This window comes from Tripterygium wilfordii, chromosome 10 (genome assembly GCF_013401445.1).
Source record: "Tripterygium wilfordii isolate XIE 37 chromosome 10, ASM1340144v1, whole genome shotgun sequence".
In the NCBI taxonomy this organism is placed as follows: domain Eukaryota; kingdom Viridiplantae; phylum Streptophyta; class Magnoliopsida; order Celastrales; family Celastraceae; genus Tripterygium; species Tripterygium wilfordii.
The window spans coordinates 1,894,033-1,915,951 of NC_052241.1; the positions used below are offsets into that span (position 1 = coordinate 1,894,033).

At 36.7% G+C, this 21,919-nt stretch overlaps 3 protein-coding genes across 3 annotated transcripts; 1 reads left to right on the plus strand and 2 right to left on the minus strand.

The window, feature by feature from the left end:
• Window positions 1–1,307: 1,307 nt before the first annotated feature.
• LOC120007061 (E3 ubiquitin-protein ligase CHIP-like) lies at window positions 1,308–5,601 on the minus strand. Its single transcript, XM_038857226.1, has 8 exons — window positions 5,225–5,601; window positions 5,060–5,127; window positions 4,870–4,933; window positions 3,781–3,852; window positions 2,373–2,506; window positions 2,107–2,257; window positions 1,862–1,972; window positions 1,308–1,777 (listed from the first exon to the last, which is right to left on the minus strand). Exons 1-8 carry the CDS (start codon window positions 5,321–5,323, stop codon window positions 1,652–1,654), a joined length of 825 nt encoding a protein of 274 aa, XP_038713154.1. The 5' UTR covers window positions 5,324–5,601; the 3' UTR covers window positions 1,308–1,651.
• Window positions 5,602–12,501: 6,900 nt separating this feature from the next.
• Window positions 12,502–14,084, plus strand: LOC120007594 (serine/threonine-protein kinase OXI1-like). The gene is made up of 2 exons (XM_038857925.1): window positions 12,502–13,006; window positions 13,111–14,084. The coding sequence occupies exons 1-2, from the start codon at window positions 12,627–12,629 to the stop codon at window positions 13,940–13,942; spliced, it is 1,212 nt and encodes a 403-aa protein (XP_038713853.1). The 5' UTR covers window positions 12,502–12,626; the 3' UTR covers window positions 13,943–14,084.
• A 5,112-nt stretch (window positions 14,085–19,196) lies between these two features.
• LOC120007597 (60S ribosomal protein L32-1-like) lies at window positions 19,197–21,590 on the minus strand. The gene is made up of 4 exons (XM_038857928.1): window positions 21,473–21,590; window positions 20,585–20,680; window positions 19,670–19,851; window positions 19,197–19,561 (listed from the first exon to the last, which is right to left on the minus strand). Exons 2-4 carry the CDS (start codon window positions 20,672–20,674, stop codon window positions 19,432–19,434), a joined length of 402 nt encoding a protein of 133 aa, XP_038713856.1. The 5' UTR covers window positions 20,675–20,680; window positions 21,473–21,590; the 3' UTR covers window positions 19,197–19,431.
• Between the last annotated feature and the right edge of the window lie 329 nt (window positions 21,591–21,919).

The window sequence follows — 21,919 nt, forward strand, 5'->3', positions numbered from 1 at the left end:
AACCATGGAATTGCAGCAGCACAAATGCATGCATGTGGACTGGCATTTGAAGTGGGGCCCAATAAGGACCCCAACCCAATGGCCCAACACATCAAAACCTTAGTAAGGTTTGTTCATCACTACATAAGCTAAGTAGCTAACAGGCCGATCAAGTATCTCCACTAATAGGTCCTCAACAAATATAAAATACTCTACTCCTTATGTTTGTAGCCTGTATTTGTAGGGCAGTAATCTTTTATTTTTTAAACGGAGGAGGGGATTCGAACGAACCCTAATTAATAGGGTGATACAAATCATCATTATCACTCCAACTAATAGCTACTAATGGTTGGAGATTTTAAAACTTATTACCACATCTATGATGTGAAGGAGTGAATACATGTCGCAATTGGGACCTCAAGAGGACACACTTATCACATATATTAGCATAATCCAACTTTTAATATATGTATTGTGGTATTAATGCTAATTATTTTAAAATTGTAGTTGGTTTACACGTTTCATAAGAATTAGTAAGAAAGTAAAAAAGCCATTTATTCATCCAAGGTATACATGAACAATCTCTATGAATTGTAGGAGTTTAATTTTAATGTGTAGAATCAAATAAAAGTAATTGAAGTTCCAAGCGATTATAAATATTCATATCATTGAAATTAGGTTTCTTGTGAGCACAACTCAATAACTAACAAATTTAAAACAAAAGATGGATTTATATAAATACCAAGAGTTGAAGACGCAGGCTCTGTTTTGAAAATCAAAAAAGTTGGTTATGGGCTCAAAATAACCCACTTAGTCAATAGCCTCATTGCTAACTTTAGAAAGATTCAATGTTTTAAAATGCCGGATTTTGAATCGTACCAATTAAGCCACCAACAACCAGTTAACTTTTTAGTTTCGAGTTTTTTTCAAACCGAACAACCGGTTTTCATATCAGCATACAATTAAACCGATATTTCATTAATATTTTATTAAATCAGACCAGTAACCCCTCATACTCTCAGCAAGTGCATACCATCAGAACTAAAAAAAAAAAGGACTACTCCACTCTCCTTCTCATCACTGGACATGTCTATTCCAACTAGTCAAGGTCCTTTTAGGCCCCCTCCTATTCTAGTACTGAAAATTTTCTATCATCACTTCATCAGTCTTCTTCCCAAAGAGTTTGAGGTCAGCAACATGGATCGAATAAGAGAAAATCGGTTTGAATAAATTCTCTGAAGATACATTAAAATATAATTATCAACGGTGCAGTAAAAAAGACCTATCATCAAACTAATCAAGAACAAATAACATTTGGGGCAGCCTAATGATCTTGGAAAACAAGATAAGAAACCAAACATTAATTACTGTAAGCAGTTGTTCATAGCAATCAATCTCTTACTAAATAAATCCTTCAATTGACACTTTGAAGGCAATAATATGTACAAGCTTTAAGTGAAAAAAAAGAGTTACATAAGATACCTGTACAATTCAAAACATAATGCCGCCTTTCTCTTATTGAATGCTTGCATCACGACGCATCAAAGCCTACACAAACAAATGCAAAAAGAGGCTGACCAGTCCCTTACAAAATGCAGAACAAGGCGTTAGTCTAAACGAACAGTGCACTGCCCATTTTCGTCCATCAAATATTGTCTGCAAGTTTCGGCTTTCAGTCCATCTTGTAAGCCCAAGCATGTTTGTCTAGAAATGCCTCCACTGCTTCCTTTATTGCCAAATTTGGTACTAGCTGGGATAGTTCAAGTGGTTCACGTGTGGTTGGATCGAAATTACCCACCTACAATGTGGTTGATGATCAATGAACTACATTAACGAAAAACAAGAGACCTAAATTTCAATGTGCCAACTCACAACATGTCACCTTCTCAAGATGATCCATGATCACTGCTCTTTCATACGTAATCCCACTGGGAGCTATGACAGGATCGCGGAAAATATCGAGACTGATTTTACAACACAGGTAATCCGGCACCTAAAATTCCAATGAGTATCTCCACAGTATGATTGAATGCAGAATGATAATTAATGGAAAGAAAAAAGGAAGAGAAAATAAACAGAATCATATAAGTTACTAAAAATCAGCATAAAAAATACACAGATACTAACATCAGATGGAGTGTCATCTTCGGCAGCCTTCTGGAATACTTGTTCCAGAGCTTCAAACTGCTTCAAATGTTCAGCAGCAACTTCATCCCCAAACTCCTCTGCCAGATTATCTAAGAAATTTCTTTCTGTAAGAGCTGACTCACAAGCTTCTCTGAGATAGGAAAAACTGAATTAATTAGCCGAATAAGCAAGCAAATTGTTAGCAAACTTTTAAAGCAGAACACCTCATCCAAAAATAAGATTTAAAACTCACTAGGAGCACCTACTTCAAGATTTTTAATTCCCATGACCGCTTAGTAGATGAAAGCTCCCATTCCATGTATTTTGCTTTTGCAAGCTCCTGCCAAATCTCCTCTACCATGTAACCCTTTGGGTTTGGACCCCTCCCAAGATCCAAAGCCTGTAAGTGAAAAACATAATTCACATGTCATAAAGCATAATGACTATGATCACAAACTCAAAATCATCAAGATCTTCCATCCATGTAACAGCAAGTAACTGCAGATCATTCGCACAGGAAGAACATGATGTATCATGCTGAAAAAACTGCAATGCACCAGTTAACTCTGCTTCTTAGACAAAAGCAAGATGCAGAGCTGCAGTAAAAATTTAGAGCAAAGCAATACAATTTCTGACTGATCATTAAGAAATTGTACACAGAACTAGAAGAGTAATGGAGAAATATTGTGAAATATAGTGAATAGATTTCCTTTTTTATGTAAAATATTAACACCTTCAATAGGCTTCTCCATTATTGGGGTATCTTCTAAGAAAATCATGTCACCATGACGACATTTGTGTCTGCTTCAGGGAGAAAGAAATTATTCGATAATTTCAAAATTAAAAAGACCTCGTGCCACTGATTACTGGATTGACCTCTAGACCTTATTCAATTATTTCGGTATTAACTTTGTCTATTCTTAGAAAAAATTCAAGAGTTGATCAGAAGAATTGTTGGCAACTCCACCAGATAAGTAATTTGTCTGAAAATCTCATTGACGAACCTTGTGAGATGCATGCGTTTGAATGCAAAAATCCCATGCAGAGAACATCTCGCTAAGAAAAGACTGGAACAAAATGATTCCCCCCCCCCCTCCAATTTTTTTTTTTAAAGTTGACTACATAGAAAAAGGTGAGTTGAAAAGGACGTCACTTACACTGTAAAACATAAATTGATAACAAATAGATTGATTATATAAAGCATAAATTCAGGATAAAAATAACCAAGCATTAGTGTATGACCAATGTTTATCAATAGGTTCATAGTAAAAGGTACCATCACAAGTCCTGAATAAACAAACACATTAAGCATTTTACCCTCTAAATCTAATTAAGCGAAATAGATGCTTTATTCATGGAATCAGAAATTCATCATTTATTCCTTCTAGTTGGAAACTAAAAACGAACATGAAAACATGTTTGACAAGCAAAAGCGAAAATTGTTATTTAGAAAATGTGTCTCAAAGTGAGGGAATCAGAAACTTCCCAAAAGTACTTTTCAAACCTGAAACTAAATGGAGCAGAATAAATTGTGAAACGCATTTCAATTGCGCTGGCCGCAGAAAAAGCCACATATGCATCACAGACACACAAACATTTGAGCGAGTACACACAGGTACAGGGGGGAGAGAGAGAGATGACCAATGTCCATCCAAGATACATATCATCCCATACCTCTTTCAATTGCTGGACTCCTTCAGCATATTTTTCCATCTGTAATAAGGCAAGTCCCAACATATAATGGGCCTGTAAAACAGGCGAACAAGTGAGATTATATTTGAAATAAAAGACATAGACCATGGCAGAAGCTTCAAATCATAGAACAAAGCACATTATTTCTGTTAATAAGAAACAAGACAGATATAGAGCATCATATCCAGAGTATAAAAATAGTCAAAAGAGCTGTCTGCCCTGACAAAGCAAGTGGCAGATTTTGAAAACTTCCGAAGTACTGAGAGATCATACAGAATGCACGCAAAATCATTAAATAAATTTGACTACTTTATCCAAGGTTTAACAATGAAGGATAAAACAATGACAAGATAACTGACACTGCTTTTTATTCTCCACTGATGGGGGCAAAAATACAACGCAGTTATGTGAACTCACCACCAAGATCTAACAACAAGATTCCGACACACTACTATCACAGTATCATGTATGTTTCTCCGGCAAAAATGTGGACACTTTTGCGATTGACGTCAACCATGTCCAGCCTACCAACGATGAAAAGTTCAAGCCTTCTACGGTTCTACCTCCAAAATCTCATACTGAGTAACAAACACTAACCATTCACCACCAGAACAGGAAAGCTAACTGGGGCCTAAAGTAAAATCCTCCTCAAATACACCTCGGAAAAGAGGAAGTTCTACTCCTCTTAGAATCACAATCACAGCCTCAAGGTTTTTCAATTTCACTCCAACGTTTAACTCTCTACAACTCGTTCCAACACTCAGTACCTCATAGGTCATGTTCAGAGAGGAATCTAGACTAGATATGTAGCCTGATGGTCCATCAAGTCTTTAACTAGTCAATTATTGATCCCTATGAGTCTTTCGCAATAGTAAACATTGGGTGTCATTGGAGATTTTATTTATTTTTCCCTTATCGGCACTCGGAACTTGGAAAGATATCAAACTTACCTCTAAACAGATCAATTGGGAAAAGAAAATTAGTATCCACACTGATCAAGTTTCATCATCAATAAGCAAAATGCACCATCGAGTTCAGAGAAAGAAACTGAAGAATAGAAACCATCGTTACCTTGACAGAATTGTGGTCCAGATGAATGGCTTTGCGACAATCTGCTTCAACTTTTTCCCAATCACTATAACAGCAAAACCAAATGAAAGCGAGAACCCCATACTTCAATCCACCAAATATATAAGGATATAACCAAAAAGAAACAAATAAAGAAACAAAGGGAGACAGTACGGTTAGTTCAGGTACATACTTCCGTTTCCGATGACAGAGAGCACGATTGGTCCAATAAGGCGCGACATTTGGACACAGCGTGATTGCCTACAAATCAAACAACGGAGGTGACAAAAAACATTAACCCTAATTTCCCCATGAAAAACCCAATTTTCCTTGTAAGAGACTGAATGTAAGTACGCACCTCAGTGTAGGCATCGATTGCTGCACCAAATCGACCTTTTGAGAAGTAAAGATTCCCATCTTGCCTTAGTAGCTCCGCTTGTTTCGAACCCGGTCCCATTCTCTCTATTTCTGCGTCAACGGATCCTTCAACTCTCTCCCCTGCCTTGATTCCTAGGACTCTTTCTCTCAATAATCTCAATCTGTCTTTATCTTTATTCTCCCTCTATTCTAATACAAAAACTGTTCGTATACTTATAAGGCGTGAATCGTAAGTATACGACAGTGAATTCACGGCCGCGCCTGTGGATTGTTCGCGAGAATACAAAAGTCGATGGCGACCCGAATGCGGAAGCAAAATCGCAGGGAAAACGAGAGGGAGGACGGAATATATAACGACTGAACGACGACCCCTGTGAAGTTTTTGTCGTTTTGTCTTTTTCTTATTGATTCGCGATTGGCCAGTCGTCCAATTATTAACGTACGGATTGTAGAATGAGCAACCCCCTTGGGAAGTTATCTCGTTTTGTCTTTTTCTTGTTTGATTTTAATGAGTCGTGATTGGCCAGTCAGCCCTTTATATGCGGAAAATGTCATTTTAATACACACTTGACAAATGTTGCACACATAAGTCAAACAAAAATTATTTTTTCTATACAAATAACTTTTTTTCCACATAAATACCTCTTTTAAAAATTAAAAATTACATAATCCTACATTTACCTTTTTCTCTAATAGACATGAATTTTTTTTTTAAAAAAAACCAATATCTAAGACACTTAGAGCATCCACAATGGTGCTATATTTAACATTGTTAACAATACTTTTTGGATAAATATAGTGTTATACCATCACAATGGGTATAATGGTGTGTATTTCAAGTACTTGAAATGTTACTTTTTTGATAAATATAGCGCTACATGCACACAATGGGTGAAAAATGACACTTGAAAATTTAGTTGTGGAAAAAGGATACTTGAGAGTTGGAGTATATATATAGTTGATGAATAGTGAAAAGAGATGATGAAAATGAAGAGAGAAGTGATGAAAATGAAGAAAGAGAAGATTAAAAGAAAGAGAGAGTTGATGAAAAAAAAAAGAGACAAGATGAAAAGAAAGGGAGAGATGATGAAAAGGAATAGAGAGAAAATAGAGAAAATGAATATAGAGTGTTGAAATTTATGGAGTGTTGATGAATAGTATTTATTATGGGACCCACTCATCCAATTAAATTGTGCCACATAGGAAAGAGGAGAAGAGAGAGAATGATTTTGAAGTACTGTATTATATTACTACTATTGTGGATGCTCTTACTCTCCATCTCCACCATTGTCATTTTTGTCTCCATCTCTACCACTGTCACTGTCCGCCTCTATCTCCACCGCCGCCGCAGCAACCACAACCACCACCATCACCGTCGCTCCTCCACCACCATCGCATATCCATAATCATCTTCTTCGTTTTTTTATTATCCTTCCTATATTTATTAGTTTTCGTCTTTATCTTGTTAGATCTAAGATTGCAATATGAGTTCAGATCTGAGACCATAAAAATCTGAGATCGTATGTTACTGTTTGAAATAATAACATTACACGAAAAAAATGTACAAGCTTCGGGTCTTCCTTTTCAGTGCCCATTTTGGACAAAATTTGACTGGGCATTGTGTATATCAGTAAGGAAAGTCTAACGACCATTGTGATGTAGTGAACCGTCTACGAAATCTTCTGAATTTGAGACTTTCTTTCATGTTTCTGTTTCAAACAATAACATCATGTTATTGTTGTAAAAAATAATATTATATTAATATTTACCTATATTATCATGTTAATATATTGATGTTGCAATGTAGAACCATGTACTATAGAGTGAGTATTTTTTAAGGTCATTTGCTCCAGTAAGAAATATGACAAGAGTTTTGTTTATTATGAAATAGTAACATGAACATATCTGAATGATTTTACGGAACTTGACAGATTAATTATTTCAAATCTAGCACTTATAAACTCAATGAAATCCTTAACGAAAATTATGTACCCAATATCTACACCTAAATAAAAGTAAGGAAGAATAAAAATAATATATCTAAAGTTTTTCAAGCTTTAAATTGTGAAAAAAAATAAAAAAAAAATATATATAGAGAGAGAGAGGGAGAGGAGGGTGGACAAGAATAAGAATAAAAAGAAGAAAGAGAAAGAGAGAGACGAAGAAAAAAAAAGAGACGAAGAAGAACAAGAGAGAGAAGAGAGAGAAAAATAAGAAATAGAGATGGAGAAAAAAGAAAGAAAATAAAGACTAAAGAGGTTAGGGTATAAAGTTAAATGATCATCATATGAGTACTTTATGTCCATGTGTCTTTTTGTTTTACGTAAATATTCAAAAGTATGCTAATAGGCAAATGAGCCATTGGTTGAGTGGCAATGACTTTGCATGTCCCTGACTGAGGTCATGGGTTCTAGTCTCACCTCCTCCGAATATTTACAAGGAAGTGTGTGGGCTTCGTCTGCCCCTATGTGGGCTTGATAGTCTGCCCCTGCGTGGGCTTGATTTGTGCCTCCTCCGTTGGGCCTGTTGACACCTGTACTTTCAGAGGCTTGATCTGGTGGTGTGTCGTATATTGTGTTTGTACTTGTACTCAAAAAAAAAAAAAAAAAAAAAAAAAAAAAAGTATGCTAATAGATACCGGCTTAACATTGTCCCAATTATATGTAAAACGGGCCCAGGCCCATTGGTTAGGTTGGCCCGTTGACCCAGGTCTTGGTGCTATGCGAGGCCCGTCCCAGCACCTCCTAATGGGTTGCGCTGGGTTTCAGGACCTAAACGCAATAGCGTGGTTGATTCCCATCGCCAGAACTCAGTTGATCGTCCAAAGCAGAACAGCAATTCGAGATTGATGCTGGGGTCTGGCGGGAAACCGAACCCGAAGCTATAGGGCAGCGATGGGAGCAGACAGCAGAGAAGCTATAAGGCCGGGTTAATTCTTGGGCCTCCTGGAAAAGGCTCGTGTTATACTGGGCCTTGAGAATTTACTACACTTTGATCTCTTTAATACAAACGAGTTCGGCCCACCATTAAGCATTTTTGCCATCGTCATTTGATACCATTTGAGATTTTGAGACTACGTGGTAGGTGGAACCATGAAGTTCTCTACGTCAATGTCTTGCCTAGTCCAAAACTTTGTCTTTTTTAATTTAATAAAGGTGTCCTAAGATTAGTTGACAAAGATGCTAGGAATATTATCAATTCATACTATTTATTATTCCAATTTTTTTTTTGATAAGCTTATTATATTTCAATTTCAATTACTTTCTATAACGTCTATCACATTTTTAATAAAAAAACAATTCTTTCATTTTTGGTCAAATGTCATTTTTGACCCAGTCTCTTGCCCACCTTGATAAGTCATTTTTTTTGGTCAAATATAATTGTAGCATAGCATCTATAAAAGGCCTTTGACCCATCCCAACCCAGGTGTAATTGTAGTCCAATGACTTCGGTCTCTTCTGTTCTTCCTGTCGTCTCTCTCTTTGTCAGTCCCAAGAAATCAAACATGGGTTACGACTTGCTGGTTCATCGGAAGAATGGCTTGCCATGCGAGTGCCGGGGCTCTGTTGTAATAAAATTACAACAGGCCCCGTTGTAATACCTATTTTATGGTAAATTTTTTTTATTTTATTTTAAAAAAATTATAGATGTGTGGTTTATGATCTAATGAATCTAACGATATATTTTTTGTTCAAAACAAAAATCATATGTTACATGAAAAATGCTTAACAATTTTAGACCGTTTGATATAAACTTAAAACATTCGGTGTCTGGATCGCGATGAATTTGATTTTTGTTTTGAACAAAAAATATATCGTTGAATTCGTTAAATCATAAACTACACATCTATAATTTTTTCAAAATAAAATAAAAAATTATTGTGATTCAAATCACCAACAGCGGGGTCTGCTGTAGTAAAAACTACATAAGACCCTTGGCACCCCTTGCTATGCGCGTATTATATATGAAATTTAAAGTTTGCTCTCTCTTACCTCTATCTCTCTTGTGATGCTAAGTCAAACGAAAGGTGTCTATCTACTGATTTCGGCCCCTTTGTCCCTCTCATTTCTTTGTCTATCTGGTTGTACTTTTTTTAAATACATGAGAAGGAGTGTGGGGAAACTCGAACTCGAGACTTTTATGAGATGTCATACATATAATTGTCATCGGAACTTAGTTCATTATAAATATAATCCAACATTTTGGTATTTTTTACTCTATAAATTGTCACACTCTCATAACTTATTGATAGTCCTCTCCGAAAAAAATTAATTACCAACCATTTGCTGGCGTGGCTACATATATAAGGTGGCATATTGCATACAAAACGTTAATATTGCTGGCTAAGCAGTCGCCTTCCAGATTATAAAAATGGCCTCCCCAATTATATTATGCCGCTGACATTATTATTTATTTATTTTTCTTAGGGGGATGGGTTAACATTTTATCTTAACCTCACCTAGTGCTGGTCCTGTTCTGATTAAACCCGATTCTTTGACGGATAATCCGAATATGCTGTTCTTCCTAAAAATAACACATAGTACAAGCATTCACAATGGTTTCTGTTAGAGAAGTGAAAGGATATGTTAGAGAAGTAAAAGATCTGTATTTCACTATATGTTGATTGTGTACAACATGCCTTTATATAGGCGTTAGAAAGGAAAAGTAAGAAAAATAATGTCAATAAAGTAAATCAAAGATGTTTATTGATATCTTTGACAAATTCAAAGATTTTGTTGATTTGTCAAAGATATCATTGATATTTTGTAGATATCTTTGACAAATTCAAAGATTTTGTTCATTTGTCAAAGATATCAAAGATTTTGTTGATATCTTTGACATCCCCACTCAAACTCAAGTTGGTGCAGTAGAAGTAAGCTTGAGTTTGGAAACTAAGTCTCTGAAACGACCTGGCAGGAGTGGCTTGGTGAAGAGATCAGCAAGTTGGTCAAGAGTGGATATTGTCAAAGATAAATTTCAAAGATATCAAAGATTTTGTTGATATCTTTGACAGAATTGAATAGAAAGAAACCAACAAACCGAGAAGCCAAAAAAGGAGCAGTCCAGCGACACGCACCAAAACCCAAACACAAAAGGATGGGGATCCAGCTCTGAGAATCGAGGCTACCAAAAAGCAAGAAAAAATCCACATGGGAACCCAAGAGAGCAGACAAAGGAACACCAAGACTGCACGCAGAAATCCGGAATGGGACCAAAGAGGGCAAATAGTAAGATTAACAGCAGCAAAACTCCGAGAAGGGACCCATCTCTAGAGAAACCTTAAAAACGCAGTAAAAGGACTCCAAGAGAGGACCGAGATCTTAGCACCAAGAGCGATGGTAGAAACAGCAGGGAAAAGCAGCCAGAAACATGGACACCACCATACGGCAGCAGGAGGCCAAAGGAATGAACTGCGAGGAACCATGCTCAAACTGATGAAAAGGCAGAAGAAGCAATCGGGTCTAGCTAGGGGTCCGAGCAAAGGAGTACACCTGGAAGAGCACGACTAACGGCGGAAGGAGCACCGCCACGGAGGACACCAAAACTCAAGAAAAGAGAAGAACATCTCAAAGGAGACCGCAACCGACTTGGGACGGACCCAAAACCAAGATCCCACCTAAGGAGTGTTGGACCAAGGCTGTAATAATATGTGTTGTATCAATGATAGTACGTACACTACTCTGGAGTGCCTCAACAGGAGTGGCTCCGATACCATGTTAGAGAAGTGAAATGATATGTTAGATAAGTAAAAGATCTGTATTTCACTATATGTTGATTGTGTACAACATGCCTTTATATAGGCGTTAGAAAGGAAAAGTAAGAAAAATAATGTCAATAAAGTAAATCAAAGATGTTTGTTGATATCTTTGACAAATTCAAAGATTTTGTTGATTTGTCAAAGATATCATTGATATTTTGTAGATATCTTTGACAAATTCAAAGATTTTGTTCATTTGTCAAAGATATCAAAGATTTTGTTGATATCTTTGACAGTTTCTATACAATATGTTGAGGATGTAAAATGGAGCTTGAAAATTACATATTTGAAGAAAGGACAATGTTGGAGACCCCCAAAAATCCCCCAAATCTATGTGGCATTAAAATAGACATTGATTAAAAACACACATGTAGGGCTCACTTCACATCCAACACCCCATATTAAATGGGAGTTTTTTAGGGGTCACCTGTTGAAAGTCTCAAGCATTATCCTTGAAAAAATTACCTCTTGCATATAAGTATATGAGCTGAGTCTGTATAATTCGGACCAGCTTAACTCATGCGCTACTTCCTTCGCACAATATGTCGATCTATAAAACATTCACTCCGTCTCGACTTCTCGCTCTCCTACGCATGCGTATATACACATATGTAGTGTGATATAATTTATTGCGAGCAATTCAAGTCAGATAACTCAATCGCGACACAATGGACAATATTGTCATAAGCCAAAACATTAGGCCCCGTTTGGTGCAGCGTATCTCATAGCAGGGATGCTATTATTGCGATTTGTGTCATAAGTTTCGAAATGAAGTTTATGGGATAGCGTTTCTTTTTTTTTTTGGTTTTAAATAATAAGTTTAAACTTTTACAGATAATGTTATATAATATCATAAAAAAAATTAAATAATGATTTCAAACTTAAAATTAATAATAAATGGTCATTTATACTTATAGTAAATGTAATTTATACTTATGATAAATTATACTTATAAATATATCAATATAATTATATATATATATATTTAAAAGAAATTAAAAATTATAAACAAAATAGACTTTCTACCTCTTATAATTTAGAATGAACTATAAATTTTACCAAATACCTGACAATTTATAATTTACATCTTATAAATTAGCATTGAAAATGACAAAATAAATTCAACCAAACGGAATCATTAAATTCTGCTGCCAATTTGACCTCCAACACCGAAATCGCGAATTAGATCTGTCGTCCTAGGATTCGTATTCCCAGCACAATCGACAATTCGCCAAGAACAACCACTGGCCATTAATTTGAAGGAATCAACGCCCGCGCGCTCTTAAAGACACGGAATTCCTTAATTTCTTAATGCTCACGGCTTCTAGAACCGCCTGACCTCTACAGTATAAGTCAGTAATAAACATTTCCAGTATTGGCTCCATTAAAACGCGCCAGATCACGCCACCTAATCCCGAAATCCTCACAAGACACGTGAGGATTTGGCTCAACTTCTGATTGGTCGCAATTGACCTTTTGAATCGTCCTCTCCAAGAAAGCAAGCAGAGACCACCATCTCACCACCTACCAGTATAAAAGTTGGATCCAAGCAAGTGTTTTCCGGGAATCAAGGATCCATCTGTAAGTAATCGTTTGCTTCCATTTTTTTCCGGTAACCTCTACCATGAACGACGATGAAGAACAAAAATTAGACATTCAGGAGCTGAAGCTTGAGCGCGTGAAGGTGATATCGGTGCTAGGGCGTGGAGCCAAAGGCGTGGTGTTTCTAGTCAGGGATAATGAGACGGGGGAGTTATGGGCTATGAAGGCGATATCGAGACACTTCGTGGAGGAGAAGATTCATGACGGAAGGAGCGAGTATCGAAGAGTTTGTTTTGAACAGAGAGTTTTGAGCAGTTTTGATCATCTGCTTCTGCCGAGACTACACAGAGTTTTGGTTACAGATAAGATTGTTGGTTACGCCATTGATTATTGTCCAGGGCGTGATCTCAATTACTTGAGGAAGAAACAGAGCGAGAAAATGTTTGCCGACGACCTTATAAGGTAATTTAACTTTTGCGTTGTTTGGTTACTGAGAAAGTTCAAGAAAATAAAATTAATTAAGGCGGAATGTTTTATCCATAGACTTGTTTCTCTTCTCTGTGCAGATTTTACGCGGCTGAAATGGTTCTTGCGTTGGAGTATCTGCACAATCAAGGGATCGTTTACAGAGACTTGAAGCCGGAGAATATTATGATTCAAGAGAACGGACATATAATGCTTGTTGATTTCGATCTATCCACCAAACTTTCTTCCAAATCAGGACAAAGCTCTCCGAATCACAGCTCCGTCAATACTACACCTGACTCACCGAGACAAAAACATTTATCCGTCCACTGCAACTCGGTCATCTCGCCCGGTGACTCAACCTCTTGCTCCGGACGCAGTTCCAATTACTCAGCGAGGGCAGACTGGGACCTGGCGGAGAAATCAAACTCATTCGTCGGAACAGAAGAGTACGTAGCTCCGGAGATCATATTAGGCAACGGTCACGATTTCGCCGTCGATTGGTGGTCGCTAGGAGTCGTATTATACGAAATGCTGTACGGAACGACACCGTTCAGGGGTTCCAATAGGAACGACACGTTCTCAAGGATCTTGAAGAAACAGCCGGACCTAGTCGGTGAAGCGACGCCGTTGAGAGACTTGATACGGAAGTTACTGGAAAAAGACCCGAAGCAGAGAATAGGACTGGATAGAATCAAGGGTCACGATTTCTTCAGAAGAGTTGATTGGGATAGGGTGGTGGAGATCTCCAGACCACCTTACATTCCTCTGGACGACGAAGTAGAAGAACAGGGTGGGGATACAGACGGAATTCACCAAATAGATGTGGAGTTATTTGTCCAAGGCTTGTTCGCGGGTGACGTGGTTGAAAATATCAAGGTTAATGACAAAATTACTGATAATCACGAAACAGAGACATTTTTGGTTTTCTAACTTAACTTATTCATTTTTTTCTTCTATGTATAATTTGGTAAAATATGTTGGATTAGGCAAAACTTGTCTGGGAATAGGGTTGATATGTTGAATATTATTACCAAGATTACAATAGAAAAATCTTTGATTTAATTTGTTCTTTGATCAAAAAGTTAAATTATTTATTGTCCTGCATAATGAATTGTTTACCATGCGACAGATCATGGGTAGTCAATACGCGGATTTGTGACTCCACAATTCTCCTTTAATTATTGAATTTGAAATTATCATTGAATGACTTATAAAATTTCAATCTTTGAGATCCAACCGTTGTTGTTGTAAATCTGCAAATAAAAAAAATACTATAAATGTATGAAATATCCCTTGTGAAGCAGATTTGCTAAAAACAAGCGTTACATACTTAGGTACTGACCGCTAGATGAAATTTGAGAGGCCTTGGATCCGCCAATTGATTTAATGTTACGTTCTACTTATTAGGTCTCATCTATTAGAAGACAATGAACATGGGGTAGTTGCAAATTGATGAGAATCTCACATCCGAAGATAGTAGATTTGGAGTCAGTTTATAAGGAAGACAAACCTCCTATTATCAACCTCAGTTTTCAATAGAGAGTTAGGCCCAAACTTATGATGCTAGACTTAGTCCCCCATTCCTTGTGACGGGTATTCATCATTGGTGCTTTCGTTGAGAGTGCGCATGCCTACATACAGGCCTGTGGGCTGACATTATCGTAAGCGGGTCTACCCCAGAGCTCATCCATTGTGAAGTTGGGTTAGCAGACAATGGGACAAAGTCTTGATCCACTGGATTGGCAAGGCTATGTAATCCTGACTCGTAAGGCTTAGGGCGGTAAATGAGCCGATGGTCGAAATGGTCCAGCCTTAGTCATGCACGAGGACGTGCATACTACTAGGGGGAGGATTGATGAGAATCCCACATCGGAAAATAATGGATTTTGAGTCTAGCTTATAAGGGAGGACAAACCTCCTATTGTTAACCTGAGTTTTCCATAGAGAGTTAGACCCAAACTTATGATGATAGACTTGGGTCTCCATCTCGTGTGGCGGGTATTCATCACAAATTAATAACTCGGAAGGGAAGAGACTTCTCTAAAACATGTTGAAATCAATCACCCAATATAGATATTATAATAGTCCATATCTTATTGTGGAAGAAATGGATATTTTAATGGACTTGGAGTTCCAAATTTTGAATCTTAAACCACCTAATCACCTGTCAACTTCCTAATAACTCAACATTGCCACCACGACACAACAATAACACATATCTAGAGGTTCTCACATACGAACATTCGTAAGAACTCCTGTTTACCATTTAATCTCAACTATTAGATCTGATCAACGATTGAGATAAGAATTTGTTTTCTACATTTCCCTTTTTCCTTTTTCTAATCTCTGGTCGCACATTATTATCACCTTTTTTTAAAGCAAAACCAAAGTGACTATGTCTTCATCTCGATTGGACTTATGATTTTACAATTCAAGATCAGTAAATATTTGAATAATCTCGTACTTAAAAAAGTTTTTAACTCATTTCAACTTCAATGATATTTTTATAACTCACATCTTCTAATTCTCCTCATCTCTCGTTAACTCCATATTTTCCCAAAACAAGTTTACTATCATCTCATTAACTCTCCCCACATAACTCTACTTCACAAACTCTAACTTCACTCGACTCACCCCCTTTTTTTTTTTTTTCCTTCAATCCAACCATGGCCTCAAGTATATTTGAGTTTTTATTATTTATGGTACTAAAATTGACCCAAGATTGCGTATGGATTTTGCAAAAATTGATAGAGATGGATCACTTGGGCAAGCGGCCTATGACCACAAACACCATCATTTTCAGTAGTTGGCCCTGCCATATGTGCCCATCATCATCATTCGGCCTTCTATATAACAACACCCAAGACTTTCTGCTGCCCACAGCTGTATTTTTCTATGATCCTCAAATTTCCATCTTTCTCAGTCAACACAATGATACAAGGGTCACATAACACTTAACGACTAAAGCAACCTCATCACTAATTAGAGCAACTCCATTGGTAAAAACTATATCAAGCACTTCAAAATCATTCTCTCTCTTCTACTATCTCCTACGTGACATAACTTAATTGGGTGAGTGGATCCCACAATATATACTATTCATCAACACTTCATACTCATATTCTTTATTTTCTCTCTCTTACTTTTTATAATCTCTTTCTTACTTTTCATCATCTCTCTTCCTTTTCATCAACTCTCTCTTCTTGTTTATCATCGCTGTTCCTTTTCATCATCTCTCTTCAATATTCATCAACTATATACATACTTCATATTTCAAGTGTCATTTTTAACAACAACCTATATTTCAAGTGTCATTATCAAGAAAGTGTGTTTTCAAGTGTTCATTTTCTTCCATTGTAGAACTCCAGCACTCTAAATTTTCCATAAAGTTCACTTTCCAACACTTGAAAATGTGTTATCAAGTGTCCATTGGACATGCTCTTAACTAATCTAAAATTGACATCATGGACTCTTATGGGCCTTCAAGAGATTCTTCTTGCTATAAAGCCAATGACGAATAGACAATAATTATGATAGGGATCCCAGCAATTGATATCTTAATTATCCCAGTTGTTGAGTTGTAGAGCTCACGAATTCATTTGGATTCCGTGCATCCGACTTAACAGATGGGATAACTGAAATCCCAATTGGTGGGATGTTTATCATTTTCAAATAGACAAACCCATTTTAACATTTATTGAACAGGACAAGTTTATAGTTTTGTGCCAGTTGGTTCATCAAATGTGGGGGGCAAAAATGAGAGCTTGTGCTGGAAAATGAGAGAGGAGAGAATTAGTTCATGAGGTTGAGCTTTATGAGTTGATTGAGACCATGTGATAATGGCAAGAAAAGGTGGAGGGGTGGTTGAATCATGAACCATAGTAGGTGATATTTATTATGTCACAGTTGAGAAAGTCACCAAATTAGTAATTAAGAGTCTTCATCATCTAGAAATAAAAACAAAATTGCTTTTTCATGTAGTGATGTCAACAACGATTGTGTTCCCAATTTTTTTTCCTACCACTCCATTTCAGTACAGATCGCTCTCCAGCTAACCTAATCTTACAACGTTGGCATCTTCACCACCCAAGAAACAGCAGGATAGTAAAAACCACAGATTTGGACCCAAATTGAATGCGACGCCACCTAATTAGCCAAAACTCAAAATTGTCCCTTCTTCCCTAACTGAATGTATACCATTACATTTACATGTCAAAAAGATTGCTCAACTGCAATAAAATATAACCAATATTCATTGGTTTTGTGCCTTGTGTCGCGGTTTGAAATTTCGCCTATGGCCATGTTTGGATACGCTAGGAGGAGATGCTAGCATAACCAAACTGGGATACGCTAACAGGAGACACTGCACCAAATGGGGGGAGGTGAGGTGACAAGACTAGCATAACCGAACTGGGATACACTAACGGGAGAAACTGCACCAAACAAGGGGGTGGGAGACACCTCACCAAATGGGGGAGGTCACACTAGCATAACCAAACTGGGAAAAGCTAAGGGAAGAAACTGCACCCAACAAGGAGGTGACGCAAGCTAATCGAATAGGGATACGCTTAGGGCTGTTACTGGTATGATAAATTATCTATTGGTATACCATTACAGACGAATTAGTTACCGAAAATAGCAAAAGATTGGTATACCGTTATCAATTGTTCGGTACGGTAAATTTACCGATGATTTCGGTAACGGTAACGGTAAGCAAAGTTCAAAACCGGTAAATTTCCCGATTACTGACATATATATTAAATATATATTAATATTATTTTTAGTTTTAGTTTTATTTAATTATGACCATTAGATTGATCTAATTTAATCTAGACCATTGATTATTTTTAGGGTTATCATTTATATATCACTCGTAGCAATTTCATTAACTTTAAAGCAGTGTTTGTTACATAACAAAATGTTTTGTTGATATTGATTACATGTTTTTCTTCTCCCTTTCCATTATGGTCTTTTATCTTTATTTATCTTGTTTCTTTTAGCTTTCCTACTATGGAGTTTAAAACACTTCGGATACTAAAAATATTAGAAATTAATGGAATAAAAGATTTTCCGTTATAAATTGTTAGAATAATATTATGTGAATTCTCCTTTCTTTTTTTCTCCGATTGATAGGTATTTTCTCTTATTTACATGTAACACAATGATCCTTCTCATTACTCTATCATTTCTATTATTGGTATTGTAGGCAAGATGAAAGTGTTGCAGTCTCATACAATGATTATTAAGCACGATGCTACTTCATGCATTTTTTTTCTTCTCTTTTTTAAAATAGGTTTTAAGAATTGATAAATTTACCAATTACCGACTTACCATTATCGATCGATCAGTATACCGACCATCGATATACCGACTCTTCCGGTAATGGTAACATTTTTTGAGTTACCGAAAGAATTAGTATGGTAACGACATTTCGTGTTTGGTAACGGTAACCGTATCAATAACAGCCCTACGCTAACAGGAGAAATTGCACCAAACTAGGAGGTGACGCTAGCATAACCACAATGTATAAGCTAGCATACCATGCAACAAGTACGGAATGGTCAACATATCTCAATAAATGATGCCCTAGATTTGCCGAACTCTACAGCCAAGCACGGGGAACTGAAACCGTATCCAACAACTAAAAGACATCTTATGACAACACCAACATGCCCAATGCATAAACCTTCAACATGGGTGTGGTGCTTATCACTTTGTAGACAATAATCTTAAATGATTCACCAGTAGTAAGAATTTATTCCCTTTAGAAAAGGTCTCTTCTGCGTAACAAAACTTACAAAATGATAATCAAAATAAGGAGAAAAACACATTATATCATTAATATGGGAATCTACACAAAAGACAGAAGACCAATTGTTTCACAACCTAAAAAGTAGATCTAAGCAAGGGAAGAAGACGGTGAAGGCCATCAATGCTGAGTGAAAGACTACTTATTGTACACCACATGGAAAATAGAAAATCAAAGCCCAAAACATCCTTCATGTTACAAGAAAACCAACACCAGTACCAAAAATTATCAGAATAGCTGCTTCCTATTTCCCATTAGGTCCCAAAAGTCTTCTCCTTGTCTATATCCCGAGGTTCTTTAAAAAAAATTAAACTGAGAAAACTAGCATCATCCATCAATATCATCAGCAAAACGACATCAGCAATTACAACATAATTGAAAGAGAAGAAGCTAAGCAAAGCTACATAAAAAATAAATGGGAAATAAGGGGGGAACCTTTGTGGTTTCAAACAAGTCTGAAGTAGCGATTCGTCTAGAGTTGAAAGTGAAGCCATAAAACAAGATAGAACAAGAATCTTGAACATAACCAAAGTTAACAACATAATTAGCACAACTCCCTTAAGAACAGAGAGAAAGCAAAAGTAACACAACATAATCTAGCACTTCATGTTTACTCATCCTCCTGGCTGCGCAACCTGGCCAATTTGTTGGTGACAACAATGTCCAACTGTGACGCACGCTCAACAATCTCCTTCCTCTTCCGGGTGGAAATATCATGAGCAATCTCAGCACAGTAAGTCCTGAGACAAATTAGTAAGCAGCAGTCAAAGACGTACACTAACAAATATCCAAAATAGACTAATTATTACATGGAACAAAAATAATGAACGTAATGAAGGATACTGCACCTGTTGTGCATCATCAAAAGCTCCAATTCTTTGACATTGTGCACAACAAATTTCTTAAATCCATTGGGGAGATAGTGTCTCGTCTTCTTGTCTGAACCATAACCGATATTGGGCATGAGAGTGACTCCCTTAAACTTCCTCCTGACACGCGAGTCAATACCCTTTGGCCTTCGCCAGTTTGTCTGCCAACAAATAGTTCGTGCACTCAAAATTAGATAAAAATAAAAAGCCATAGAACATCATTATATATAGAACTAGCACCCAAATGCCATCTTTAAACCAAATCTAAATATCAGAACAAACATTATATCAATCACGGCTACATAAATTATTAATAGTCCACTAAGATGGACCAAATTCCAAAAACAACGCTTCAGTACCCCAGCATAATTCCAAACAAGTATATATTTCATTCAAAGCCTTGCCTACATCTCTGACTCTCCTTTTTTTTTTATGATCACACCAACTTTCATAACGACAACAAGTATTACCATTGACAGATTCAAACTACAACAATAAAAAGTCACAACTAATCACATTTCTAGTATCGAAGATCTCCACAAGGCAATTAAAACCAGGTCAAATGGACATGAAGGAATTCAAATAAGGGTTCATCTACAGATTCTTAAGTCTTAACCCAGCTGGAAAAGATGAAAAAGAGCACATACACTCCACATCCTGAGATGCCATGGAGAGAACTCAACCAAGTGAAAATCTCAAACAAAAATTCTCATTGAAACAGCAGAAAACACTCAAAGGTAGATCTATTACCAAAGCAATGGTACCACTAACCAAAAATTGATGCAAAGTTAGTAAGTTACACTCAAAATTGACACCAAAAAAAGGATAGAGATGATTATGAATCAAAGATTGAAAAAAAAAGAAGCTAAACAGAATAAATGCAGAGATATGTACCTTAACAGATATCTTGCGGTCACTTTGAGGCCTCTTGAACTTCTTGACACGCTTTTTCACTATTTTCTTGTCAAGCAAAGGAGCAGCCATTTTTCTCTATGATACAAAAACAAGACAAAGCCCAAGGGCAGCATTGGATAGGTTTGTGTGTACTATATAAATCCAAACTAAATGTAAATACATTTGAGAGAGATAAATTAATGGACCACACGAGAAAAACTAGAGAAACAATTCAAGCAACCAAGCAGCTCTACTTCTGTGAATACAGCAGACACAATAACATAAGTTCACAAGAATTAATTACCATACCATAATCATTTCCACCATTTGCATAAAACGATCCACATAAAATCAAAACTAGGAGCTGTAATTTTTTTCTAGCATAACTGATGTCTCAAAAACAATACAATGAGCATGCCAAAGTAGATAACAAATTGAAATGTTAGAAAGTTCGAGCTTCCTGAATTCCGTGAAAAATTCTCCGCACTATCCTTAACGATTGTCGCATGAAATTGCAAGCCATGACAATGCTATACTAACGAAAATCACTGAAAACACATTTCATCCAGATAAACAAACACGCATCTATTAAATCCTCAAATTTTCCACCACTTTAAGTAAATGTGAGATGTTCCCCATCATTACATCATTGCAATAACATACTGGACAAATCCTAAATCTACAAACTTAAGAAATCCCCAAGATATATCAACTGGAAGACTAAGAGAACATGATTATGCAGGACATCAACAAAATCCGTAACCCTAAACCTTACGGTCACAGATCGCAAGCCAAATGACACAAAATCAAGCGTACAAACAACGACGTAAGTATATATCGTACAAAAAAATGCTCCTAAATCTAAAGAGGGAGTAGTGTGTCACGGACCTTCCTTGGATCTTCACGCGGTGAGGAGGCTGTAAACCCTGACAAAGGGAAGAGGATAGAAAGCAACTTTAGGGTTTTAAGCGACTATATATATGGTGTAGTTCTAATCCGGTGTTTCGGTACCAGCTTAAAAGAAAAGGCCCCTCTTTGGGCCGATAGATCCATCAGCCTCAAAACTATTGATCTTGAGGCCCAACTGGATTGATAACAAAAGGCCCAAGTTATAAAAACTATTAGGGTAGCTTTAGTCATACCCCGATTTTTTCTAAAGACACCCCGTCAATTGATTTTTACAAGAGATTGTCAACTTAGATTGGGGTATCTTTAAAAAAAACCGGAGTATGACTAAAGCTACCCAAACTATTATTTGTTTCAAGTTCAACTCAGTGATTCACTGATCCATCAGTCAATTAGCATTCAAATTCAATTGACTAGGCTGGGCTTGAT